The sequence below is a fragment of the Hyperoodon ampullatus genome (assembly GCF_949752795.1).
Source record: "Hyperoodon ampullatus genome assembly, chromosome: 2".
NCBI lineage: Eukaryota > Metazoa > Chordata > Mammalia > Artiodactyla > Ziphiidae > Hyperoodon > Hyperoodon ampullatus.
The window spans coordinates 46,748,877-46,776,331 of record NC_136915.1 but is presented as its reverse complement, the minus strand read 5'-3'; the positions used below and the strand labels follow the sequence as shown (position 1 = coordinate 46,776,331).

At 52.7% G+C, this 27,455-nt stretch overlaps 2 protein-coding genes across 8 annotated transcripts in view; one reads left to right on the top strand and one right to left on the bottom strand.

Moving 5' to 3' along the window:
- Positions 1 to 6,689: 6,689 nt before the first annotated feature.
- Positions 6,690 to 6,995, bottom strand: LOC307049269 (transcription and mRNA export factor ENY2-like; the record flags this gene model as incomplete). Its single annotated transcript, XM_079698723.1, has 1 exon — positions 6,690 to 6,995. The coding sequence occupies one exon, from the start codon at positions 6,993 to 6,995 to the stop codon at positions 6,690 to 6,692; it is 306 nt and encodes a 101-aa protein (XP_079554849.1).
- A 5,553-nt stretch (positions 6,996 to 12,548) lies between these two features.
- SSBP3 (single stranded DNA binding protein 3) overlaps positions 12,549 to 27,455 on the top strand; it is a gene marked incomplete at its 5' end in the record, with an annotated part of 164,498 nt that continues 149,591 nt past the window's right edge. For 6 of the 7 annotated variants that reach the window (XM_079696920.1, XM_079696921.1, XM_079696918.1 and 3 more), the window contains 4 exons: positions 12,549 to 12,604; positions 13,622 to 13,694; positions 13,920 to 13,981; positions 16,543 to 16,627. In XM_079696920.1, the coding sequence (XP_079553046.1) occupies positions 12,549 to 12,604; positions 13,622 to 13,694; positions 13,920 to 13,981; positions 16,543 to 16,627 (276 nt within the window). The remainder of the gene's footprint in view (positions 12,605 to 13,621; positions 13,695 to 13,919; positions 13,982 to 16,542; positions 16,628 to 27,455) is intronic. The other variant, XM_079696919.1, reaches the window with a different exon arrangement.

The following is a 27,455-nucleotide window of genomic DNA, read 5'->3' as shown; positions in this document are numbered from 1 at the left end:
CTCTAGGGTCAGGATCCCAAGTGTGACCCTGAGATGCCCAACAAGCACGTGTGAACTTCAGGTACTATCTTCTCATTATACGGATGGATGGGTGAACTGAGGCCCAGGCTAAAGAGGCAGGAGGGCTGCTGGGCTTCCTGGGTTGGGGGCAGTGCCAGACAAATGACAGAGTGCTGACCTGGGAGCCAGGGCTCCGTTTTTGAGTCTGGCTCTGCCTGTGATGCCTGGCTCTCCTCCTCACAGAGCGGTGGAGGGTGGGCTGCTACCACCGTGGAGTCTATGAATCATGTGAGAGTAAGTTTTGGAAGAGACCCGCGTTTGAAAGCCGGGACTTTGACAGTTGCTGATGTCTGTTTCCGTGGAAACGGAGCTCAGAATGGGAGAATGAGCTGGAGAGCTCTGCTCTGAGTGTCCCAGATAGCTGGGGAAGAGGGCAGCCACCACACCCTCCTTCATCTGTGGGCTCTGGAGTCCTCAGCGCCCCAGGGGCTGACCCCACGGGAGGGATGCCTCCCAGGGACATTGGACATTGACTGAACGCTCACTGGGTGCCCCGGCCCAGAGCCATGAATGACTCGGATGAGGAAAGCCTCTGGTCTACACAACACTCACCCTCAGGATGGACGTATTCTGTCTGAGCACAGATCCTTCGTTCACTCAACACACATGTAAGCTAGGTCCTGGGCAGCACAGAGGTGAACAGGACACAGTCCTTGGCTCCCTTCAGGGTCCACGGGTGCCTATGCTGGGTCCCAAGTTCTCACAAAGGCTCTCACAAAGTCAATGCAGAAGGTGCCGAAGCTCCCCGGTGCCCCTTCCTTGCACCATGCCACCCCCTCAAACTCCCGAACCAACTGTGGCACTCTGACCTGTTAGCTGTCCTAGGCATCATGCTGCTCCCTTGCCTGGAATCCCTTTACCACTGCTGGGCTGCCTAGCAAACTCCTACTCAACCTTCAAAGCCCCAGCTCCAAGCTTAGCTCCTCTGCAAAGCCCCCTCCACTAGACGGTAAGTACCTCGAGGGCCCAGTCCCAGTCTCCTCATCTCATTCCCAGAGAGGTTCCCATCTGTGTTGGCTGCTACCGTACCATCTTCTTAGGGACTTTGCTCTAACGTCATCCTGGACCTCCACTCAGGACCTCTGGCCTCTCCCTCTCTACTCCATCCTTCCAATCAGCATTTACACAGGTCTAGTCTCTCCTGTCTTCAACCCAAACACAGCAAAGCTCCTTACCCCGAGGTGCTGGTCTGTCTCTTACCCCCTCACAACCAAACTTCTTGAAGGAGCAGTCTGCACTGATTGTCTCCGCTCCCACATGTCCATCGCCATGATCTGGCTTCTGCCCCCATCGCTCCCCTAAAACTGCTCTCACCAGCCCACCATGCCCTCTACAGAGCGCTGTCTGAAAGCCATGTTCATGCACTCTGCTACTCAACCACTGTCAGGCATTCAACATCCTCCCTGCAGCACTGTCTTCCCTGGCACCCCTCCCCAGGCTTCTTCCCCACTGGCCCCTCTGGACAGGCCTCCTCAGCCTCCTTCACCAGCTCCTCTTTCATCAGACCTGCTGGTGCTCCTCAGAGCTCCATCTCCAGCTTCTCCCTGAGAGCACTTGTCCACTCCCATTGGGGTCCAAGGAAGGCCACCTCCTCCAGGCCACTGTCCCTGACCCCCCAGACCAGCTGAGCTCCACTGCAATATGTAAAATGCCTGTATCCTCCATCATGACACTTGTCATGTTGTATCATAAGTACCAGTGGAGTTGTCTGTTGCCCCCATAGGCTGCAAAGTCCCGGGGATCACGTCTACCCCTGGTGCCCAGGACACTGGTAAGCGACGGGCTGCAGAGCGAGACAGGAGCCAGATGGTGAAGGACCTTGAACTTTTTTTTTTTTTTTTTTTTTTTGCGGTACGCAGGCCTCTCACTGTTGTGGCCTCTCCCGTTGCGGAGCACAGGCTCCGGACGCGCAGGCTCAGCGGCCATGGCTCACGGGCCCAGCTGCTCCATGGCATGTGGGATCTTTCCAGACCGGGGCACGAACCCGTGTCCCCTGCATCGGCAGACGGACTCTCAACCACTGCGCCACCAGGGAAGCCCTAGGACCTTGAACTTTTTTACTGAGGACCTTGGACTTCATCCTGCATGAGATGAAGAGTTTTAAGAGAAAGAGTTTTAAGCACTGAGGAGTTTTAAGCAGGAGCGTGCCATGGCCACATCTGTGCCTTAAACGCATCTGTCTGGCTGTCAAGGAGAGGGCGGATGGTTGGGGGAGAGTCTGAAGGCAGGGAGATCCACTGGGGGCTGTAATCCAGGGCTGGACTGCAGTGATGACAGTGCAGGGAGGGGCTGGGGGGAGTGGACAGAACATGGGGTGCTTATTAGATACAGCTGACCAACCCTGGTATTGGCTGGGGGTGAGGAAGAAAAGGAGCAGAGATCCACTCAGGTTTCTGGCCCAGGTAACTGGCTAGGTGCTGGTGTGGTGTACAGAAATCGGCGCTGAACAGGAATCAGATAGGGAGAAAGAAGGAGTGCAGTTCTGGATACTTGGATTTTGAGGCACCTGAGGAACATCCAGGTGGGAATGCCTTGTAACTACACAGACATGGTGCTGAGAAAAAGCTCTGGGCCAGGTTCAAGAGTCATCGTCATGGAGGTCAGGTGTGGTCCATGCCATGTGCATGGCTGAACTTGCCCAGCGAGAAAGAGGTCAAGGACAGAGCCTGAGAGATGCTCATTTGCAGTAGAGTGTTTCTGTTTAGCAAACATCCACTCCCTTTCTGTGGGAGGCATACTCTTCCCTTCCCTACTGAGGCTGGGGTTGGCCATGTGACTTGGGAGGAGATGTGATGCTTGCATGGGTTGGCTTGGCCCCTGGTGCTCTTTTCACCCACTCCAAAAAAAACATGCCAGGCAGCCTCTGTCCCTCAGCCTGGGTCCGGGCAGGGGAGACCCACGGAGCAGGTTCAAACTGCACCCTGAAGCAGAGCCATTCAGTTGACTGCGGACCTGTGAGTGAGAAATAAACGGCTTTTATTATAAGCCACTGAGATAAGGGGGCTCTTTGTTATGTAACATTGGATTAGCAATAGCCTGACTAATAAAATTTTAAGAGGAGGCTGGAGAAAAAAGAATCCTTCAGAGGATAACAGGAGCAACAGTCAGAGGGGAAGGAAGGAAATCAGGAGAGAGCTGCATTCCTGAAACTGTGGTAGGAGCGGGTTTCAGGAGCATCGGGACTGCTGATGCTCCGAGGTCTGCACTGTTTGCACCACGCCAGTCTTCCTCCTGACAGGTTATGCTTGGATCACCTTAGCTACTCTTCCAGGCCTGAATCTAAATTCCAGATGTTGATGACTCTCAGAACTACATCTTCGGGGCAGGCTGCTCTCCGGGGCTCCAGGCTCATTACCTACCTGTCTCCTGGATGTCTCCATCTGGACATCCAATGGGCTTTTCAAACTCATCACATCCAAGACTGCCCTCTTCATACTCCCCACCCACAGACCTGCTCCCCCACCTGGATTCCCTGACTGGCAGCCCCGTCACCCACGTCAGAAGCATAGGAGTCATTTTCAGCACCCTCACATCCTGTCAGCTACGGAGCCCAGGAGACTCCCATCCATCAGCTTCTCTCCACCTCACTGGCCCAGCACCCCTCACCGCAGCTGCTGCTGGGTCCCTCACTGCATTCCACACTTGGCTCTTCCACAATGGCCCCCTGAGGGCTCTTTCTGAAGCAGAAATAGGTCACCCCCTGGTTAAAGCCCCTGCCGGCAGGACAAAGACCAAACTTCTTAGCATGACACCCAAGGCCCTGAATAGTCCAGCGTCAGCTGAATGAATTAATGAATGTCGTCCCTTCTGTCCGAAACACATCCTACACCTGCCCCCCACTGCCTAACTCCCACTCAAACTTGGCCCCCTCCAACTTTCTCTGACCACCTCCCACTTCATCCCCCCCCAACACACACATACACACACTGGGCTAGTTTAAATGCCTCCCACCATTTTTTTTTTTTTTTTTTTTTTTGCCCGTGTTGGGTCTTCGCAGCTGCTCGCGGGCTTTCTTTAGTTGCGGGGAGCGGGGGCTACTCTTCGTTGTGGTGCCCAGGCTTCTCACTGCAGTGGCTTCTCGTTGCGGAGCACGCGCTCTAGGTGCGCAGCCTTCAGTAGCTGCGGTGCGTGGGCTCAGTAGTTGTGGCGTGCGGGCTTTGCTGCTCCGCAGCATGTGGGATCTTCCCCGACTAGGGATTGAACCCATGTCACTGCAGGCGGATTCTTAACCACTGCGTCACCAGGGAAGTCCCGCCCCCCACCCTTTTTGGTGCCCCTTTTGAGGCCTCATGATATCTTGTATTGGACCCCTCTTGTGCCCTGCCTCATAGCTCTCAGCCCGGTTCTTTTTCCTCTCTCTTTTTTTTTCATTGTGGTAAATATACATAACATAGTATTTGCCAATCTTAACCATTTTAAGTGTACAGTTTAGTGGCATTAAGTATATTCATATTGTGTAATCATCATCACCAGAAATTTTTCATCTTCCCCAAATAAAACTCTGTACCCATAAGACAATAACTCCCCATCCCTTCTCCGTCAACCCTGGCAACCAGAGTTCTAGTTTCCATGTTTATGATTTTGACTACTATAGGCACCTCATATGAGTGAATTCATACATTTGTCCTTTTGTGTCTGCTTACTTCACACAGCATAATGTCTTCAAGGTTCATCCATGTTGTAGCATGTGTAAGATTTTGTATTATTTTTTCAAGGCTGAATAATATTCCATTGATTGGATATACCACATTTTGTTTTTCTGTTCAGCTGTTGGTGGACACTTGAGTTGTTTCCGTCTTTTAGCTATTGTGAATAATGCTGCTATGATCATTGGTGTAAAAATGTCTGTTTGAGTCCTGCTTTCAATTCTTTTGGGTATATATCTAGAGGTGGAATTGGTGGGTCACATGGTAATTCTATGTGCAATTTTTTGAGGAATCACCATACTGTTTTCCATAGTGGCTGCACAGTTTTACATTCCCACCAACAGTGCCCAAGGGTTCCAGTTTCTCTGCATGCTTGCCAACACGTTATTTTCTTTTTCTTCCTTCTATAAGAGGCATCATGACGGGTGTGAAAGTGGTCAGCCCATTTTGACTCCAGCCATTGCCTCGCTTGCTGAAGTATTACCCCACAGTACCTCCCCTCAGCTGTGGGAAAGAGCTCTTGTTTTCTGCTCCAGGGATTCTCTGATACCATGGCAAGAGACATCTCCTGAACGGCTGGGCATTCTGCTCCTGCCACGAGGACTAGCTATCAATAACTCCACCTGGCAGGCTCCTCTCTGCTGCAGAGACTTCCCTTCCCAGCCTGGAACATTCTCCCTTTGGTGGTTCACTCTCACATAGCCTTTAGAATTCAAACGTCGCCTCCACAGAGAAGGCCTCCCTGACTACTACCCCTTCCCCCATGGGATCATCCTATACTTGGCACAGTTTGTCAGAACGCGTTTACCTGTGTGCCTATGGAATTAACCCTGTCTTTCCCGCTGGGCTGTAAGCTCCAGGAGGAGACCACGATCATCTTATTCACTACTGTATTCTCAGCATCTACCACGATGCCCAGCCCATGCCAGATGTTCAGAAAGCCTTTGTTGGGTTTCCCTGGTGGCGCAGTGGTTGAGAGTCCACCTGCCGATGCAGGGGACACGGGTTCGTGCCCCGGTCCGGGAAGATCCCAGATGCCGCAGAGCAGCTGGGCCTGTGAGCCATGGCCGCTGAGCCTGCGCATCCGGAGCCTGTGCTCCGCAACAGGAGAGGCCACAACAGTGAGAGGCCCACGTACCGCAAAAAAAAAAAAAAAAAAAAAAAAAAAAAGCCTTTGTTAAGTGAATTATTTTATTCAACATTTAACACATTTTTATTGAGAACCTGTTCTAAAAGTGGGGATAAAACTCCCATGCATAGTGCTTAAATTCTAATGAGGGAAATAGGTAAGAAAAAAATAAACAAACCTATGTCAGGTGGTAATGGTTGCTATGGAGAAAAATAGAACAGGATAAGGAGTGGGGACAGGAGCCATTCCACAGAGGTGCGTTAGGGAGGGTTCCAGTGATGTTTGATCAAGGACCTAGAGGCAGTAAAGGAATGAGGGAAGCCTTGATCTGGGGGAAAGTGTCCCAGGCAAAGGGAATAGCAGGAGCAAAGGTATGGCAGGTGAGTGAAAACAGAGGCATGCTGGTCCAAGGCAGGGTGGAGGAGGCAGGGAGGAACCCTGTCACGGGACTGGATAGTTTTACTTTCAGAAATAAAACCACAAAACAACACAATCTAATTCAATCTTTTTTTTAAATTAATTTATTTATTTTTGGCTGCGTTGGGTCTTTGCTGCTGCGCGTGGGCTCTCTCTAGTTGCAGCAAGCAGGGGCTACTCTTCGTTGCGGTGCACGGGCTTCTCATTGCGGTGGCTTCTCTCGTTGAGGAGCAAGGGCTCTAGGCGCGCAGGCTTCAGTAGTTGTGGCTCGTGGGCTCTAGAGCTCAGGCACAGTAGTTGTGGCACACGGGCTTAGTTGCTCTGCGGCATGTGGGATCTTCCCGGACCAGGGATCGAACCCGTGTCCCCTGCATTGGCAGGCAGATTCTCAACCACTGCACCACCAGGGAAGGGAAGGGAAGCCCTCTAATTCAATCTTAAAGTCTGGCATGCTGAGCAAGGAATGTTCTTATTCTTTGTAGGAGCTCCTTCTTTACACTGTCAGGTACCAGGGCTCTGGCCTTTGGTGTGATTTCAGCCACCAAGTCATCAACATTAACGTGTTCTAGTCCTTTTCCTTTAATTACCTCTTTACAGTGTGCCTTCAACTGATCCTTCCAGCCACATTCAATTAATTTAGCTCTCAGCAACTCTTTGAGGCGTTCTCTTTCTCCAGTTTCTATCAACTTTTGGTTAATCGCTGCTCTGATCTGCTCATCTTTGTTCATCTTACTAACCACCATCACCGCGGGCGAGGGCCGTCCCTTCCCAGCGACAAAATGACCCTTGTGCTGACGACCGTCACCTACCACACTCTTCAGCTGCCCGGACCTAGACCCTCCATGGAGCCTTCTCCTTGTGTTCACGAGAATGAACTCCAGGCTGGGGCACTCTGGACAGGAGGTGAGGGAGGTGTAGCAGGAACCGGGGAAGGGGCGGAGCGTCAGCGTCCTCGCCCCAGCCATCCCTGGCACGATCTTGCTTTGTATATTTTTGTACTTCCCAGTGTCCCTGGCTCGGGGCTCAGCACATAGTAGGTACTTTCTAGACAGAACTAAACCCATCCAAGAAATTGCCTAAAACCCATTTTGCTACAAGGTGGCTCAGGACATCAGAAGGCATCCTCAGAAGATGTAAAAACACATTTGATTTTAAACTTAAATCCTCTTCCTTCTTCCTGAGAACCTCTCTGTTTGCTGGCTCTGCTATGCTAATAACATCAGGAGTAATCATCTTTTTCGAGTTACAAAATGTTACCCCAATTACTACCTCCTCAGAGCCTCCACACAACCTTCACAGTAGTGACTCTCCATTGTCCAGAGGTGTCAGAACCGTGGGCTCGGCCAACACCGACGGACAGCCCAGCAAATGATTCCCCATCAGTTCCCTCATTTAACATCCTCATTTCACAGACAGGCTCAGAGAGAGAATATCATCTGCCCAAGGTCCACCAGCGGGGCCCTGAGCCAGGCTGAAGCCAAGTCTCCAGGCCCTGGATTTTGCACTCCTCCCATGGAAGCCCCCAATGCCCTTGAGGAAACTTCTGCTAAAACTGGGGCTGACCAGCCTGGGCCTGAGCCTCTCTGGGCAGAATTACCCAAGGAATTGACCCGAGGTGCCTCCTCAAAATCCCAGGACCCAGTGGGCAGGAAGGGGATGGGCTGCATGCTCAGCATCCATTTGAACGTCCCTGGGCGCGGTGTGGGGGACAGTGGGGCAGCCCCCAGACTCCTAGCAGCTATGGGGAACACAGAAACAGAGCTGCAAGCCAGGGAGAGGAAAAGGGATCCTCTGTCATTCTTGGCAAGCACAACCTCCTGGGTTGAGCCCATGGACCTGAAGCCTCATTCCTTTAAGTGCCACCTTCTGGAGGCCTGGCCCCCACCAACCGGATCCCAGAGCCCAGGATTTCTGCCCCCCAGTTTCTGGCACCTGAGTGAACGAGTGGTCATCTTAGCCTAAGCTTGTAATTCACCTCTCCTTCCCCTCTTCCACCCCACCTGCCTGTCCCTCCACATTCTGGTCACTCAGTTACTCACTTGTTCTGTTCCTTTCACCACTGTTGCTGTACACTGGAGGTCCACAGGTGAATGATGATCATTCCCTGACCCGGAGGAGAGGCGCTCACATTCCTTTGGGGGAAATGCACACAGGACCACACCCATGCACAGAGGCCAACAGCAATAGGTCATGGTCAGGGAGAGGCAGAGGGGCCACCAGGGGATTTCTAGCCCAGACCAGGAGCCCAGAGATGGCTTCCTGGGAAGGCTTTCCCAGGCTGGATTTTAGAATATTAGAAGTCTGTCACAGGAAGAGCCTTTAGGGCAGAGGATTTCACACCAGTGTAAGCAACATGGCGTAAGGATTTCTGCCCAGATTATTACCCAGTGCCTAGAACAGTGCTTGGTACATAGTAGATGCTCAATAAACATGTCCTGAAAGAAAAAAAAGCAAGGGAAGGAAAGAGGGAAGAAGAGAGGGAGGGAGGAATAGAGAGAGAGAGGGAGAGGAAGAAAGAATGTGTATAGGGTGGATGTGTAAAATAGCTTGGTGTATTCTGGGAACTGAAAGTACAGTAGTTGCAAGCTGCTATAGTTTAGGCTGTGGGGCTGAGCTGGGGGTGTGGCCTTATCTAATCTTATTGTTGTTGGTGTGCATTTCTTATTTCCTTACCCGTCCCAGAGCTACTTTGGGGATGAGCTCACTTTTTCCTTTCTTGTTCCCCGTAGCTCCTGGTGCGTACATGGAGTGCTAACTGCACACAGGTACTGAACCTGTGCTGGGTGCTGGAGACACACAGATGACTCAGAGTTAGTTCCTGCCCTCCCAGCCCCCAACCACCTCTGGCTGGGGAGACAGACAGTAAACAAATGGCCACAACAATGGGCAGAATGAATGGAGAGCTATTCTGGAGGTTCAAGCAAAATGAGACCAAGCAGAGGGTTAGAGGGATGGGTTTTACTCCAGGAGTGAAAAGCCGGGAGGTTTTTATGGAGGAGGCATTGGAGAGGATGCAAGCCTTAAAGAATGAGCAAAGGAGGGGGCTGGGGTGGGAGGCACTCCGGGCCAGAAGATGTGGGGTGGGGTGGGGAAGGTGGGAACTGGGGGGGTCCAGTGGGGAAAGATAGCCTGGGGGAATGGATGGGGGACTTGGGGTAAGTGAAGAGAGAGTGATTGTGCCCAAATTTCCCAGGTCTGCCTGCCTATCAAGTGAGTCCTTTGGCTTCTCCAGAGAAAGTGCCATTCTGGGGTAGGGTGTTTGCTTCTGATCTGACCGCATTTTGGATCACTGTGCTAGCAACTGCACACCTAGTTGGGGCTGCTCAGTGGTCCTACTTCCTGGGAACCCATCAGCTCCCCTCTCTCCAGCAGGCTGGGAGGTTATGGCACCCTCCCTTCTCGCTCTGCCTGGGCCCTCCCACTATCTCTTTTAGGTCCACCATGAACCTACCAACATTCTGTGTCAAGCCCCAGCAAAGGGAAGACCACAAGGACAGAGAGCCTGGCACAAGTTCCCCAAATGCATGCCACACCTGCTCTGAAAGGAGGTGCTTGTCCTTTTTTCAGGGTGGGGAAAGAAAACTATAGAAAGGAAATCTTAGCATCATAGAACATCAGACTCTCAAGAGATATTAAAGATCCCCCTTCCCATTTGACAGGTGAGGAGAATGATGCACAAACAGATATACCTGTGTTGCAGCCCTAACTCTGACACAGCATGGCCAACTTGGTAGAGCTGTGATGCAGTAGGGCCAGAGAAGGGCAGTGTTTTCCTTGAGCTGGGACCTAACCCACACTCATGACACTCATAATTTGTGGGCCTTGCAGACCCAAGATGAGTCAGGCTTCTTGTGAGTCAGGCTGTTGACAAGCCATTCCTGGCCATTCCTAGCCCATCAAAAACAGAAGTCCAGGGGAAGGGTATGAGCAGGCCAATTTAATTAGTGTGGGCTCTAAGGTACCTTAAGTTAGCCCTATTAAATTAAACCGCCTGGGGGAAAAATAACTGTAATTATTTCCTTCTCTCCCCTATCGTTGTATTTCAACTCCCTCCCAACCTCCATGCTTCTCTCATTCACAAAACAACCTTTAAACTGGGAGCTAGCACAGACAGCCAGAGACTAGGGTTCAGTTTTCCTTTTTCTGCCCCCTTCCCCTTCCAGCGCTAGGTCCCAACAGAGAACACAGCGCGTCCAGAAGCGTTGGTAGGGCCTGGCTATATTCTAATTTAGGGAGGCTGCTACACTGAGCAGAACATTATTCCAAAAATGCACCCAGAGTCTCCTTCCTGAACCAATGCAGATCCGTTTGCTGCGGGGCATTTCTTTTTAAAGCCCCTTTTTCTCTCTTCGACAAATCAAAATAAGCAAAGTTTAATGGTAGTGAATTATACTTGATTTTGTTGAATCTAGTTCTGAGTTTCCCTACTTGAAACGTGTTTCCCCAGGACACTGACCTATCCTTTAATTGTTTGGTGCGAGGCATGTTAGGGGGAGGGGCGTTACTTGTTTATTGGAACAGCGCTGTTAAAAAAAAAAAAAAATCAACCTAGGCTAACAGTTTCAAGGCTCCCCTAAAGATGTATCCAAACAGGCAGCCAATCAGCGCTTACACAGCTTTTTCTGCTTGACTCTTTTAAAGAGACAGTGCCGACAGTGTTTTATCACATTTAAAGAGAACCGCGCTCTAAAAACAGTCTGAAAATGGGGGAGTCTTCCCGTTTGGTTGGTTTCTCGTCTTAAAGAGTCTCTAGTGAGGGACACTCAGTGTGTCTTCGGGTTCTCGCCGTGGGCAGAAAGGAGTCAGCAGCAAATAGCTGGGTCACTCTGCCAGCCCCCCCCCCCTCAATTTCCCATTGTACACCTGGGTCACTGACAATGGAAGCTTCCCCTCCCCCCACGCCTGACTCTCGTCCCCCGCTCCCCAATTTAGCTCCATTTATTTGAAGTTCGCAGATTTCTGTGGCGCGCATTCCGCGTAGCGAGGCGCCCAGGTGACGCCCCCCTACCCCGGAATGGCACCATCATCTCGTGGAGAAGCCGAGGGGCTAACTTGCTAGGGCGGGCAGACCTTGGAAATTTGGGAGCAATCACTCTCCGTTCTCTTAGCCAAAGTCCTCAGTCCCTTCCCCCAGGCTCCCCAAAGCAGTCCAAGGGCCATTTTCGCGCGACTCCACTTTGGGGTTTTCCAAAGTATTTTAATGATCTAGTAAAGGAACAGCCTCGCGCCTCGGCGCCGGCTCGAGCCGCCCAGTTCTCAGCGTGGAGCCCCGGGCCCGGCGCTCCGAAGCCAGACTGGGCGAGAGGGAGGATCGGGGGCGGGGCGGCCAAGGCGGGGACGGGTGGGAGTCTGGGGAGGGGGCCGAGGTCGGAGCCCAAGGGGAGGGCAAGCGAGGGGGAGGGGGAGATAAGGGCTGGGCCGGCGTAGGGCTGAGGCTGGGGGAGGTGAGGGGCAGATAAGGGAAAGGGACGTGGCAGGGGGGAGCCGGCGGTGCTCCGCTCAGGGGTCCGCGACCCCTCCCCTCCGACTACGCCGCAGCGCCCCCCCGCTCCCCAGCGGTCCACGCCGCGGAGAGCGCCCGTCGGACCCTCTTCTCGCGGGGGCCGGGGGACTAGAGCTCCCCTGTCCCGATTCGTGTCCCCTCCCCACATCTAGAGAAAACAGAGGCTCGCACACCCGGCCCCCCCTTCCCTCCCGCCCCCCACCCCGTTGGCCCGCAGGAGCAGGAATAGCGGCTCCTCGGTGGCGGCCGCAGCGGGGACTGCCGCGGTCGGGCGCTGACAGGGCGTCCCTCCCGGGCCGCCCGGCCCCGCCCCATCACGCCGATTGGCCGAGGCGCCTATCAATCACGGGACGTTGACGCCCGCCTTGCTCCCTCGCCCGGGTAGCCACGTTCGGTTGAGCTCCAAGTAGACCAGCGGCGGCGGCGGCGGCGGCGGCGGTGCCGGAGGAGCTGAGGGAGACGCAGGCTGAGCCGGGCGGGCGCGCGAGCGAGCCAGTGGGCAGCCGGGCCGGCGGGAGAGCGGCGGCGGCGGTGGCACCGGCACCCCAGGCCGAGCCGGCGCGGGAGGAGTTCCAGGGCGATGGGGCCGCGGCCGGGGCTGACGCTTTGACAGCTGGAAAGAGCGCGGAGCCAGCGCCTGGGGGGGAGGGAGGGGAGCGCGGCGAGGAGAGCGCGAGCGAGCGAGCGAGCGAACGCCGGGGAGGGGGCCGGGAGCGAGGGGGCAGCTCGGGAGCAGCCGGAGCGGTAGCGGCGGCGGCGGCGGCGAGGCTCGGCGCCCTCTTCTCTGCAAACCATGTTTGCCAAAGGCAAAGGCTCGGCGGTGCCCTCGGACGGGCAGGCTCGGGAAAAGTAAGCCCTATTTTCCAAGTGGCGGCCGCGCCGCTGCCGGGCTGCGGGCGGGTGGTGGGAGGCAGGTGGGCGGGCGGGGGCTGCTGAGTCCCGGGCCCCGGCGCCGCCTGCTTGGCCCCTTCCCGAGGCCGCGGCGGGCGGCGTGGGAGAGCCCATTGTTGGGAGGCGGCGGAGGTTGGGGCGTCTGGGGGCGCCGCCGGGGGAGGGGGCACTTGGTGGCCTTGGGGCGTGCCGGGCGCGGGGGCCCGCGGTGAGGGATGGACGAGGTCCCGCGAGCGAGCCTGGGCGCTCGCTCCAGCCGGGGCGCTCGCCGCGGTGACGGCACTTTGCCCACCGGGCGCGGGCAGGGGGCGCGTGGCTTCTGCAGCCCCGAAGGCTCCTTTTGTCCGCCCGCGGCGTGAGGAGTGCGTGCCGGGGGCTTTGTTCGGCCGGGAGCGCTCTCCCTTCCCTGCCCTTGGCCTCGCCGCCGGCCCCGCGCCCTCCGGGGCGCCGGGCTGGGCAGGGACGGCGGCGCCGGCTTGGCCCTAGGCTTGGGGGACAGTTGTTTTGGGGGGAGGTGGTGAGGGCGGCGCTTTGCTGCCCTCTCCAGAGCTCGCGGAGCACTCCAGAGTCCAGGACTGAGTCTCCCCGGACTCTCAAACGTGGGGAGAGGGTGGGTCGGTGGCAAGGAGTGGATTGGGAAAAGGAGCGAGGCTCGGGGGTTGGGTGGCTTGCGAGTTTGGGAGACCTAGGTGGGTTTGGTCCCGAAGCTACTTGGAAGTTCAAGTTCGGGGGCTGCTCTCCAGCCCTCGCGGCTTGAAGTAAACGCGTTTCCTCGTACCCACCCCCTAACTGCTCGTACCCGTGGCCCCAGGCAGGACCGAGCTAGCTGCTCACCTCTGGTCGGGGCCACAATGGGACAGCACGGACAGGGTTGGAGGACAGGCTTGGAGGCCAACTGGCAAGGTCCAGGAGCGAGCGCCCGGTGTGGTCTGACGCTTTCCCTCTCTCTCTCTGTGCCCGCTACCCACTTTCCAGGTTAGCTTTGTACGTCTACGAATATTTACTGCACGTAGGAGCACAGAAATCAGCACAGACCTTCTTGTCGGAGGTGAGTGGAACTCCCCCCATCATCCAATTTCTTGACACTCCTCCTCCTCCTCACTATTCTTAAAGCCTTTGTTTTCTGGAGCAGCCACTGTGGCCACCATTTTGAATTTTTATCACCTTTTGGCATTTATTGTTAGTTGGTCTTCACAGCCTTTTGGCTCTGGGAAGCCCCTAGCCCACCTCTTCTCTCTGCTCCTCTAAGCTGTCTCTGCTCTCTCCTTTCTAGATTCGATGGGAAAAAAACATCACGTTGGGAGAGCCGCCTGGGTTTTTGCACTCGTGGTGGTGGTAAGTTTGTGTGATAGTTTTGTGTGTGTGTTTGTTTTGTTCTGAGCCCCCGGCTTCAAGTGAACAAAGATGCGAGGCCTGGAGCGGGTCCCTCCATGCCTTAGTCCCCAGCGTTGCATAGAGCAGGGTGCCGTGGGTCCCTCAGGACTGGCAAAGGAGGAAGAGGGCAGACGAGGTCGGTGCCTAAGTTTCTGCCTCCTCTTTGCCCACTGTTGAAAACCCTACTAATCGTGCCTGGTGTTTGCCTAGAAACTCCGTACTTTTACATCTCACTCTGAGGCGCTGGGCATGGGCTTGAGAAAAAAAACCTGCATGGGTTTTTGTCAGTTCTGCACGTTGCTTTAATTAGAGGGAGTGGGGGTGGGGTGGGTGGAGGGGCACCAGGTCTGTTTTACAACTGGCCTGCCCCTTCCTTTTTCTTCTGTGAGCTCAAAACCTTGAGAGAGAAATCCATGGGGACCTTTTCCAGGCACCCTGAGAAAGAGCAAGAAGGGGCTGCCACTTCCTTTAAATATACTGATTCAGACCGACTGGACCTCCCCCCTCCCCCCACTGCTCTAAGTATCCCTAAAACCACCAAGTTTCGTTTTACTGAGAATCTGGCAGAGTGCCTGTAGTTGGTAGATGGGGGCTCTCTCTTGTCTGTGACCCTCTCCCAGGCCCCTGGGCCCTGTCCGGGTGGGACCACCGCCGGTCTGCTCCCGGGTTTGCAGCCCGCAGGAGGGAGGCTTGGGGTCAGCGGGAAGGAGTTGCTGTGAGTGTAAGACTTGGGTGTTTTGTGGGACCGATTGGTGGAGTCTTTGACATCCTTTTCAAAGGGAAAAGAGAGCAGAGTGGCTTTTGATATTTTGGTGAAGTTCAGGAAAACGGAGTGCCCTGTCTTGGGATCTTAGCGCGTTTACCTGACCGCCAGCTCGCTGGGGTAACTGTTTCAAGTGTCTTTGAAATGCACGGGGATGAAGTGTCTGTTCTAACTTGCACGGAGAAAATGAGGTTTTAATTGCTTTTGCCAACCTTGGAACTGCGGAGTTGGAGGCATTCGGTGGAAGGATTCTGTCTGTAGGAGTGGGTGGTAGGTTTTCTGGGGCAGCTTTTGGAGAGGAGTGTGGGGTTGGAGCTGGCGGGTCTGTCCACCGTGGATTTTGCAGAAATTTAGGCTTTTGAGTAAAAGTTACTCAGAAGGGACTGGGGAGTTTGTAGTGTTAGAAATCTTTAGTGTGTGGAGGAAGTTAGTCAGATGTGTGCAGCCTCAGAGCACAGAAAGAAATGTTCTCGAGCCTCCCTCTGCAGTCAGCAGAAGTCCCCGATTATCCTGTTCTATCCTTAATCCCCGGCAACTTCTCCAGCCTTATCTCAGCTCCGGGAAGTAAGAGTGTGTCATGCTGGGCTCAGGCAGTGGTGGCTCTGTGATTTGACACCGAACGTGGCTTTTGGGGTGGCAGGAAGTGGTGGAGCTGATCTGAAGAGGGCCAGGCTGCGTTCTTCACGCACCTGGAGTGAGGTGCTTGTCAGGTGACTGGCAGAGCTGGCTGTTTGTGATGGTGACAGGAGCACTGGTCTGGTAGTCAGACTTCCGCTCTGGTGCACGTTTTACCCTTCAAGCGGGTTCCTATCCCTGGGCCTTGGGCTCCCGACCTGGAGAGGGTTTCTAAGGCCCCTTGTTGATACCAGTGACTACCCTGTGTTTGTATAGGGTTTTACTGGTTGACAGAGGATTTGTATGTCTGTTTTCACACAATGCAAAGTGTTGGGGTGACCATACAAGAATCATGGAGGGGGGATAGGCAGGGAAATCCGCCCCCTTCCTTTTGCTGGACAGGTGGTTGTCTGAGGAGGGCCCTATTTCAACGTGAAAGAACGAGATACTTGGTTATCCATAACATAACCTTTGGCTAATTGATACATGTTCTTTGGTGGGCAGGGGAGGAATGGTTTCTGTATGAGAACACCTTGGGGGAGGGCCTGGTTGAGAGTCGGGTGGGCTGGCAGGAGATGGGGGTGTGGGCTCTGGGGTGAAGAACCTGTAGATTCCCTTTATCGCCAGAGTCACCCAGTTTGCTGTGCATATGAGTCATAGTCCTGACTTTGACAATTTAACCTTTTTATGAAGTGCAGCCATTTTGGGTGGAGGTGGGGGGTGGTAACAGGAGCACAGATGAGACAGGCATGGATTCTCATCCAGATTCCTGTCTGTCCCATCCGGGCATCGGTGGGTGGGTTACCCGAACCTGCTTGAGCTTCAGTTGCCCCATGTATAACGTGGGGATAAAATCACCTACCTTACAGCGCTGTGGTAGTTACAAGCAGTGTCATGGGCATGAGGCATCCAGCACATAGTAGGTGTCTGATGGATGAGAGCTGTTACTCTTATTACAAATGCCAGGCTGTCAGAGAGGTTGGGTCCATTTTGTTGTTAGGCTGAGTATGCCCAATGAAGGCTGGGAAGCTGGGATTGAGCCTTGGGGAGACGTGGTGCTGTTAGCACCGTGCATTGTACACTTGCTGTTGGGCACACAAGTAATAATTAGTAACCTGATCTTATTTTATTTTTCAACTTGCAGCGTATTTTGGGACCTTTACTGTGCAGCTCCTGAAAGGCGAGACACTTGTGAACATTCAAGTGAAGCAAAAGCCTTTCATGATTACGTGAGTAACAAATTTTTAATCCTGGCGATAATTGCAGGGTTGGATAACTTGAACTTCTTTAGTACCAAAAGCAAATACACAGCCAACTGGCAGTGGTCTTTGTTTTCTCCTTGCCTTTCTTTTTGTCCTGCCCACCTCCCTGCTGCCCTCGCCCCGTACTCTCCTCCAGCAGCGGTCTAACTTGGTGAAGGGTATTTCATAATGTTATAATTATGCAGAAGAGTGTAGATCCCTATCTGGAGAATTAAATGGTGTTATGCGGGGCTCAACCATGTGGGGTTTATGTTCTGTTTGGGCAGTCCCCTGGAAGGATGGTGGGGCTGAGCCTCTTTGGTGCTGGTTTATGAAGAAGTTGACCACAACCAAGAAAAATAAAAAGTAAATATGAAACTTGTGTTTTGGAGTAGAAGGTGTGTTTGAGTGACAATTTGGTGAAATAGATTCTTAGGTTACTTTCCAGGGAGCAATCTTCCAAATTATGTTTTTGGAGGGGGGTGCGTGTGTGTGTTTATGGCGGGGGGCTTGTGTTGTCCATTCAGACAGTGTGTACTTTGAGGTCCTTGGCTGGTCCATAAACCTGTGTTGAAAATGTTCTTGTGAAGATAGTTTCATCACATTGTAGTGCTTTCTACTCTATCATTCATTCTCCCTGGATGAGTTTCTTAAGATTTATGAAATGCTTATAAGAGAGATGTCTGCCACATGTCCATATCCCACCAAGGTCCCCTTAAAAAAAAAATTGGACTATAGTTGGGGTGGAGTCAGACTTACGATCAGATGAAACAGGTTAGGATATTCTGGGGGGGATGGAAGGGGAAGTGCCTGAAGATCTTCCCAGCCTCCTTTGCTTCCTGTTGGTCTTGTAGAAGGTTAAGTGTGTGTGTGTGCCTGTATGTGTGCACACACACGTGCACTTAAGAGGTGATTTATTGGATTTTGCACTTCTGCATGAGGTAGGAAGAAATGGTCCCAAAGCTCTAGGGCATGGAAGTTGGTTTTTTGAACGTCATCAGAGCCCACCCACTTGGCCAGGCCATCTGCATCCCCTGCATGCAGTTTGAAACTGTCCTGGGAGACCAGAACCCATTTGGTTGAGTTTCACAAGTGGTCGGATCCCATGCCACAAGTATCTTTCTGGTGAAAATTTCTCCTTGTAATATGAGGACTTAGAGACTCCCCTGGGGGCTCCCTGGTTTTGAGAATATTCAGTGCGATGAAATTTTGCTATGACTGTAAGGTTAATACCCTTGGAGTGGAATGCTGAGGAAATTGACCAGTTCTTGTGCCCTCTCCAGGGTTGAAAAAGAGAAGCTGCTGAATGGTTCTTACGGCCTGGTGAAGTTTTAGTAGTACAAGGTGAGAGGGCTGGTTCACTTGTGATGTGGTTCTTCTGGGAAAATCGGTGGTGATGATCACAGAGTTTCCTGGCGTAGAGGCTGAGTTACATTAGCCGTATAAAAATAGTTGGTGAATTTGACTTTTCTACCTAGTAAAAATCGTGTGTGTGTGTGTGTGTGTGTGTGTGTGTGTTTTAACCTGTGGATGGCCAATTCCTGTGTGGCCTGTATTTGACAGCTATGCAAAATGGTTTCATTTTAGAGTGGGGCGGGGGACGTACCTATTTCCAGTCACTCTCTTGATATAGGATGTCTGTGCTATCTTTCAGAGAAGTTAATAATTTTTAACTAAGTTTGCCTCTCTAGTACATGACGTGAGACTCTCTTTGGCAATTTGTGGTTTGGTCCGCCATCTTGGAACAGTATGGTGGTAGTGAACGTTTACATGGGTTTTCTTTCAGTGATTTGCTGAGGAAGGGCGGGAGAATTGTGTAGAGATTGCTGAGGTTGGTGTAGACATTTAGAAGAAGCTACCAAGAGCTGAAATCACAGTGACTGAGGCCCAGGATTCACAGATCTTGGGACCAAAACCCTTTCTCCTGGATTGGGATCCACTTGGTGTCATGTGGCCTGAGAGTCAGGTCATGTGAAAGGAGGGATGGAGTGATGAATGGGGATGGGGAGGGAACGTCTCTATTGTGAAGGAGTTAAGGGGGGTGGGTATTGAGTTGCAGGGGTGAAGGAGAAGCAATGGGAAAATGAAAAAATATTTAAGAAAATGAAGAAAAGGAACCCTCTTTTTCTCTTTGTCCTCCTCAAATTTTCGTGTGTTCTCTCCATTCTCATGGCTACTATCTTGTTCACCCTTATCTTTCTTGCTAGAGTTATTGCTGAAGCCTCTTTTTGGATTCCCTTCCTTTTGTCTGGGGTGAATGCCTCTCTTATCCGTCACGTCCTGTCCACTTTTCAGCTTCTTTGTGGAGGACCTTGGTGATAGTTTGCTGCACACCCTGATCACTCCTTCATCTCAGTGTCTATACAAACCACCTGTACAAAGCCTTTGTTGGTGGCTTTCCATGCGCTGGGCCCCTGTGCTGGGCACTTTAGCTTCAGGCTCTCATTTCAAGCTGCCAGTGGCCCTGGGAGAGAAGACATGTTGCTAACTCCATTTTGCAGATGAAGAAACTGAGGCACAGAGAGGTTATCATAGTTGTAAGAATTAGGATCCAAACTCAGGTCATAACTGACTCCAGAATCTGTGTTCCTAACACTGCCGAGACTTGGCTGCACAGGTCCATGGCAAATGTCACCCGTTTGCACCTATTCCTGCTAACTTCTCATTCAGGTTTGTCTTTCTAACCACAGCTTATTCATTTTTTCCATGCCAGAGACCATTCGTCTAAGAGCTATTCATTTCTGTAGCTCCCACAATACCTTGAACATAGTAGGCACGCATGCTAAATGAATGAAGGTATTAAGGAGCTATGGGTAAGAAAAAATACTCATTTTTGGGCATTTTGGTAATTTGGATAGCCAGTAGAATATTGGAAGATGTTCTTTTAGTGACTTGTTTTTGCTGGGTCATCTTGAGCCAGGTGATTTTAATGTGGGTTGACTAGTTACCTTAAATCCTTTTTAGAAGATAAAGCGGAGTGTAAATAAGAGCATGCGGTAACTGGCCTTCTGTTTTCAATCAAGGAGATTCAGAGATTCTCATGGTTTGTCCGTGCAGCTCAGATATACCCGCCTGGGCCTCGGTGGGTAGTGAGTAGTGAGTGTGTGTGGGGCATGGGTGAGGAGGGACTCCTGTGGGCCTGGGAAGGTCCTCATCTGGGAAGATCCTGGTCTCAGCTCTCCTAGCGAAGTGAATTTGTGTTCCTGGCCAGTGGTCTCCCCTTCCTGGTGGTGGGTCAGTCCAAGCCAGGCCACAGGGCCGGGAATGAACCAGGTGACTCAGCAGAGGGAGAGGGGGTTTAAATTTTCTCTGAATTGGTGAGTTTTTATTTGAGTCACAGTCTATTTTCCTCCACACACCTGGAAACTTCAGTTTGCTTGGCTTATTGTGTATAAGCCGGAGCACCCTGATGTTGACCACACGTAATGAAGAGCGATGCAGGGTTTGGTACCCAGAATGTACTTTTCTGAGAAATTGGTTTACCTGAAGTCAGAAGAGGCCAGAGGCCATGGGAAGAGGCTCTCAGGGACCCTGCCTGTGGTTTCCTTGCTGTTCCCCTCCGGCCAGAGCAGAGGTTCTCTGGTGAAGCCCTTGGGTCCCCTTGGATTCTCTTAGATGCCGAATGTCTGTCTGGTCCTGGCCTTTTGTGGAGTGGACAGTCCCGCCTACTGGCTCAGTGCCTTTGAGTTGAAGGTGCTGGAGAGCAGTGACCCTCACATTGCTGTACTTTTCAAAACGCTTTTTCAGTACATGGTTGTGGTTTGGCTTCACAGCTGCCTGTTGGTCAGGTTTTATTATTTAATCTCACTCCCATTTTACAGATGAAGAAACTGAGGCCTAGAGTTTAGATGGCTTGTCTGAGGGCATGTAGCCAGGAGGTGGCAGAGCTGGGACTAGACCCCACACTTCCAAATTCCACCTCTGAGCTTTTGACAACCCTCATTTGATACAGAACTTGTGCGAAACAGAGGGAAGATATTATCATTTGACCCAAAGTGTGCCCATGTATGGTCGCTGAAGAAATAAATTTAGCAGAGAATTAAACTAAAGCCCCTGAGAGGTGAATTGCAGAGTCACTGGCAGAGGTGGGACCTGGCCTCCGAGAAGGGAGTTTGTTATGGTGCGGTGGCTCTTTTGTCAGGGAAAATGTGATAAAAGCTATGGCCTTTCCTTCCAGAAAACGCATGTATCCCCACTAGGGAGACTTTGTACATGATTTCAGGAGGTTCATGGCTGCTGTCCCCTCTGTGATCCCCAGTGAAGAATGTGGGGTGCCAAGTGGATGTGGAGTCCCATGACCTTGGCGAGTCGTGGGCCTCACTTTCCCTGCTCTGAAGACCTGCGGTCCCTTTCAGGTCAGCCTCAGTGGGGCTGGCTCTCTTAGCCCTGTGCTCCCCCCAGCAGGACTCAGCTGACCCCCCTCCACTCCCAGCTGTGAGCCTGTGTCTCCAGGCAGGTTGGGTAAAGTCGGAAAGCGCCCCAGAGTCCTGGGCGTGGACGGGAGCTGAGGTATTTGTGGCTCTGTGGCAGGGGTCCAGCGTCCTTGGTGGGTTTGAAATAGCAAAGTGATATTTGAGAGGGCTCTCCTTGGATGTGCCGAGCTAAGGTTCCTTCCAGGCGGGGAGCGTCCCTGACTGCCAGAACCCTTTGGGGGCAGGGGTGTGAGAGGGTGGCAGCGTGGGCAGGAGCGGGAGAAGGCCGCAGCTGGGCTCTGAGGAGCTGGGGGCGTGCTCTCCCCCGCGATAAGCCGCTCTAGCTATCTGCCCAGAGGTCCTGGCAAGTTCACGGCGTTGCCTTTGGCTCTGACCCTTGGCACCTTGTGTGGCAGATTATAAAAACAAAACATACACACGGTTGCTTCCCCCCCCACCATTGGAGCTCAGACTGTGTGTTGTGGCCTTTCTTCGGGCTCCCACCCTGTTTGCTGCAGCTCCTCTTAACCCCAGAGGCTGCCAGCCTCCTCTATCGGTAGCTAATTAAACACTAAATGAGTAACTGGAATTGCTTTTTGCCAGAACCCGGGCAGTGTGGCCATCTTAATGGGTTTCAAGTGGCGGCAAGACCCCAAATTGCAAATCCTTGCCCTTTATTTCAAGGCGGGAGGTGGGGCGGGGGGAGCAGGGGGGACCCAAACAAAGTTTTTGGCAGTGGTCACTTCATTTGAACTCCAAGACCAGCCGTGCGCTCCAGTCTGTGCATAATGCCATCTTTGTTAGCTAAGCCTTTGCAGACTTGGACCAAGAGTTAGCTGTGTGCCATTCACCGCTCTGAGGGAGCCGGGAGACACCCAGCTCGATTTTCCAAGGCAAGCTGCTTCTGTAGCGGGGACCTCGGGCCAGAGCCTCCTCGCCCCTTCTCTTGACCTTCCCGCCTCTGTGGTGAGTGTGTGTGTGTGAGCTTAAGAGGGAGCGGTGGAGGGGAGGTGCGTGTGCTTGAGGGCCTGTCAGCCAAGATAACAGAAATGTTACACTAGCTGTAGCCTTTATAATAGTGTCTGGGGCTTAGAGTATTTAGAAAAATTAATCTTTTTTAGCTTGGTAATAATTCTGACCACGGCACAAGGGCATTAGACGATTCACATAAACTTCTTTAATACATGTTGCTGGGGGCTTACAGCAAATAGACAATGATGATTGTTTGTTTTTGATTCGCCAGGGTAATGGGGTTTTTTGTAGCCTTGGCAAGATGAGTTTTAGGAATGTTTCTCTCCCATGTTATGCTTCCCTCCCCCCCCTTGGGCCCTGAATCCTCTGGATTTTGAAGGGTTTGGGTTCTGACTGGTGGCTGGGATGCACACCTGAGTTCCAGTTCCTGCTCTGTCATTTCCTGGCAGCGTGGACTTTTGGAGCCTTGGTTTCGCCATCTGTAAAATGGGGAAATGGTGAATCCTTTATGGGTTTGTTGTGAGGGTTAAGTAGGATTATATATATAAAATGGTTGTCTCTCTGTGGCCAGTGCTTGGTGAGTTTGTTTCCTTTCTTTTTTTTTTTTTTTTTTTTTTTTTTTTGCGGTACGCGGGCCTCTCACTGTTGTGGCCTCTCCCGTTGCGGAGCACAGGCTCTGCATGCGCAGGCTCAGCGGCCATGGCTCACAGGCCCAGCCGCTCCGCGGCATGTGGGGTCTTCCTGGACCGGGGCACGAACCCGTGTCCCCTGCATCGGCAGGCGGACTCTCAACCACTGCGCCACCAGGGAAGCCCTCCTTTCTTTTTATATCCCCAAAGTTTCCCCCAGAACCTTTTAATATGATGGAGATAACAGCATGTTTTTCTGGAAGAGCAAGTTGACCCTAGGGAACTGGATACATTAATTTCCTGATGATGCCCTCCGGTGCCTGGGCTCCTCTGATGTGTCATGGAGTCCTCCCCCAAATACCAGTGTCTTGTCTCCCCACCCCCCAGACCCCTGCCAGGGACAGAGCAGGCGGTCCTGGCATAGGCTGGCACTGATAAATGCTCCCCTGTGACGTCTGTGCCCCTTATCTGTGTCGGACAGAGTGGTCCTGTCCCACTCCCGTGTGTGGCTGCCGCGTTGCTGAATGGGAAGAGCTTGCAGCTTGGCACGTGCAGAAACCTAGATGCAGATTTCGGCTTCACACCCCTTGTCGGCTGCGGGGGGCCGCCACTTTTCAAGGTCTGTTCTCTTGACTGTAAGGTGGGCACAAGGGTCGTACTTGCTCAGCCCACTGTGGGGGTAACTGTGAGAAAGGCATGGAAAACTGTCCAGGGAAGGTTTCCTGTGCAGGGCAGTGCTGTGTCAGTGTTTGCAGGGATGACCAGCCTCGAAAGCCCCGCAGTTGGGGGTCTTGTCTTTGTCCTCTTTTTTTTTTGTTTGTTTTGCGGTACGTGGGCCTCTCACCGCTGTGGCCTCTCCCGTTGTGGAGCACAGACTCCGGATGCGCAGGCTCAGCGGCCATGGCTCATGGGCCCAGCCGCTCCGCAGCACGTGGGATCCTCCCGGACCGGGGCACGAACCCGTGTCCCCTGCATCGGCAAGTGGACTCTCAACCACTGCGCCACCAGGGAAGCTCTCTTTGGTACATACGTTGCCCTGGGCGGCCTCGGGCCTCACTTGACCTTTGGATTGAGTGAGGAGTCCCTAAAAGGGCCCTTAAGGAGAAGGTGAGGAAGGGGTGTGTCAGCCATTGCAGGTCCACGGGAAGCTGGTTCTGGGTGCCCGAGGCCTTGGTCAGCTGGCCCCCAGACCAGGAGCAGAAGACACTGTTAAGTTTTTTTTCTTTCTTTTTTTTTTTTTTTTTGCGGTACGCGGGCCTCTCACTGCTGTGGCCTCTCTCGTTGTGGAGCACAGGCTCCGCACACGCAGTCTCAGCGGCCCTGGCTCACGGGCCCAGCCACTCCGTGGCATGTGGGATCTTCCCGGACTGGGGCACGAACCCATGTCCCCTGCATCAGCAGGCGGACTCTCAACCACTGCGCCACCAGGAAAGCCCCCACTGTTAAGTTTTGAGGTGTTGATTCAGTCCAGTTACTGAGTGCCCGCTCTGCTCCGTGTCCAGTGGATGAGACAGATGCCGCCCAGGATGTGCTCGTGTGCTTAAAAAGCCTTCTCTTTGGAGAGCCCAGGATGCAGAGCATCACGACTGGTTGTGGGAGGAGGTGAACAGCCCCATTCCCCTGTGGTGGCCGGGAAGGGTATTTAATGTAGTATGTGTAGGTAGCAGGGTTGCAGGTGGTAGAATTGGAGGTCACGTCTTACAAGGAGGTACCCTGAGGCCCAGAGGGGAAAGATGCCCCACCTGAAGTCATCAGTAGGACTCAAACCTGTAAACCGTATCAGATTCCATAACTCTTTCCTTTGCCCTATGCTGTCTTGCTGTACTTACAAGCTGTGTGAACTTGGGCACCTTAATTAATCTCTCTGTGCTTCAGTTTCCTCAGGTGGAAAATGGGGTTAATAAAGTATACCTGCCTCATGAGGTTGTTACAAGAATTAAATGAGTTTATGTATGCACACACACATTAAACATGCACACACGTGCACACACACAATACATATTGTGTCTGGTACAGCATAAGTGCCATAAACGTGTGCTATTGTTTTTTTTTTGTTTTGTTTGTTTGTTTTTTTAATTTTGTCCATGCCACGCGACTTGCAGGATCTCGGTTCCCTGACCAGGGATTGAACCTGGGCCACGGCAGTGAGAGCACTGAATCCTCACCAGTAGACCACCAGGGAACCCCCTGTGCTCTCATTCTTATTATCTCATTTCAGGCCTGGTATGAGTCTTGGCTTTCTGATGGCCGAAAGGGGGGACAGCAGCAGAACAACACTGGTGTGAGAGGTGTGCTCCTGGGATACGTGACCCACCTGTTGGTTGATTAGCACTCTGGACCCCTGGGTTTGAATCCACCTTCTTCAAGCAGCCGCGAGTGACTGGGGGTGGAGTTCATACATGCAGCCTCCAAACCAGCCCTGCTGCTCGTGAGGATGAAGTGCTGATGCGTGGACGCTCCTGGCCAGCACCGGCCTGTGGTGTTCAGTCAGTGTCCATTCCCTACTCTTGTAGCTGTTTCCCTTGCTCTGGGAATCTGGAACTTCTCCAGGCCCCTCTGACACGTCCCTGGTGTTTCTCCTTGGTACTTGAGATGGTTTTTTTGCTCCAGCCCTGCTGTAGAGCAGATGCCAACCTGGAATGTGGCTGCCTCTACCAGGCCTGCCAGGACCACCCCCAGGGGAACACCCACCTATTCTTCTGTCTTTCCGCCCCGGGAACTCTGTGACTTTTACTCATTTGCTATTTGCTGCCTGGAAGTAGAGGGATGGGGGTCGAGGTTGTATCTCTTCCTCTCCCTCTTCTAGACTGAAAGCTCCTGAGGGCAGGAGCCCTTATCTCCACCCCCTTTCTGCTGCCCCTGCTCCTGGGGCCTGTTGCAGAGTTTTGAGTAAATCCTGAGGGTGGTGAGCTGGGCTCCAGGCCTTGAGAAGCGAGAAGGGTTTGATCCCTGCCCAGGGATCAAGTATGTTAAATATGCGTTTTAATGGAGATGGACAAGTGGTGAATGGTAACTGTGAGTCGTGACCCGTTATTGCTTTGTGAAATCAACTTAGTGGGTCACGAACTGGAAATTACAAAAAAAAAAGAAACTCTGGGGCTTCCCTGGCGGTCCAGTGGTTAAGATTCCGCACTTCCACTGCAGGGGTCACGGGTTTGATCCCTGGTCAGGGAACTAAGACCCTGCATGCTGAGCAGAGCAGTGCAACCAAAAAAATCAAAACAAAACAAAACAAAAAAAGAAACACTGTATTGCAAAGAGTAAACATAAGCATTGTTTCGGGAAACTTCTGTTTTCAGCAATTTATGGGTGCCTATAAGTAAACATGTGCCCTGGGTTTTCAATGTAAAATTTGCCTTGTTGTGGGTCTCAGTCTAAACTTTGAAAGCCGCTTACCCAGAAAAGGCTGAAGTTGAATCTTGGATCTTATAGGCTGTGTGACTTTGGCCAAGTGGCAAGCAATTGCTGACCTCAGTTTCCTGATGGGTAATAAGGAGGGAGTCATTCCCACCTCTGAGGGTTCTTGGGAGAATTGATTCCCTGCCTTGCTTCCAGGTGGTGCCTGGTGGTTCCTGGGGACCTTTGCCTTTCGTTTTTGCTGCCGTATTCTTAGTTCATGGAGCCTGTGAGAGGTGCCCAGCAGATGCTTGCTGAGTGCTGAACAAGCAGTGGCTCCCACTTGAAGTCCGTTGCTTGTTTCTGCTGGGTGGCAGCTCCCTCTGCCCGTCTGCAGTTGAGGTGGCAGTGGCGGGGGGTAGTGGTGGTGGTCTCCAGCCCCTCGTGGTGGTTGTTTTCTGAACATCTGCAGGGCTCAGGCTCTGGTCGCAGCAACAATCTTGAGAATAGGTCTCAGGGCATCCTGTCTGACCCAGGTTGGCCCAGCCTTCCAAATTCCCTGTCCCCTCCTGGTGACAGCTGTTTGCACAGCTCCGAGGCGGGCTTTGTGTCCCCCGCTCTTTGTGTGTTTGGGTGAAGTGCCTGACATTTCACTTCTGTTTTACAGTCCTCTGACCTTAAGAAGCACAGCTGCTCCCTGTGGCCCCCGTCTGAGGCTTTCCTCTGATCCTTCTCTCCCAGTCACAAAAGGCTGTTTGAGAGAACAGGCTCTAGGGTGGCAGCCTTCCCTGCTGCCCGGGATGCTGGCTGCAGCTTTGCGAGTTCTTGGGATGGACAGAGCGTGGCTTTGCACACTGGCCCAGGATAGCAGTTGGCTGGTGGGCAGTTATTCCTGTGAGCCTGCTGCATGCATGGCCCTGTGCTGGTTGGTGATGGGACTAAGGCAGTGCCACGGACAGCACAGAGGATTTGGACTTGGATAACCGGGGTTCAGGTTCTGATTCTTTCAGGTGGCCTTGGTTAAGTCATTTGGCCTCTCTGAGACTTGGTTTATCTGTGATAACAAATGATGTGAAACAAGGCTTGGTTTTTTTTTTGCCTCTCAAGATTTATTTTGAAGCCAGGTGAGAGCATATAAGAATGGTTTGTAAACTGTGGTTTATTTCATATGTGAACAAATCATCAAATCATAGAACATATATCAAGAAAGAGCCTCTCAATTTACAGAGGGGGAAACTGAGGCTTGGGGTAGAGTGGTAGCAAATCTGTGACTGGATGGGCCCCTGATCCCCGTGGCAGCCACTGACTGTAGAAAACCTGCACGTGGGAGGTTGGCGCCTGGGTCTGCCTCTGTGCCATTCGGTAGGAGTTTGCAGCTTTCTTTGGGAGATGTCGTGGGCTTCCCTTGGCTTTGGCCGTGCGGCCAGTGCTGAGGGGGCAGACGGCTCAGTGGGCAGGCCTGGTGCC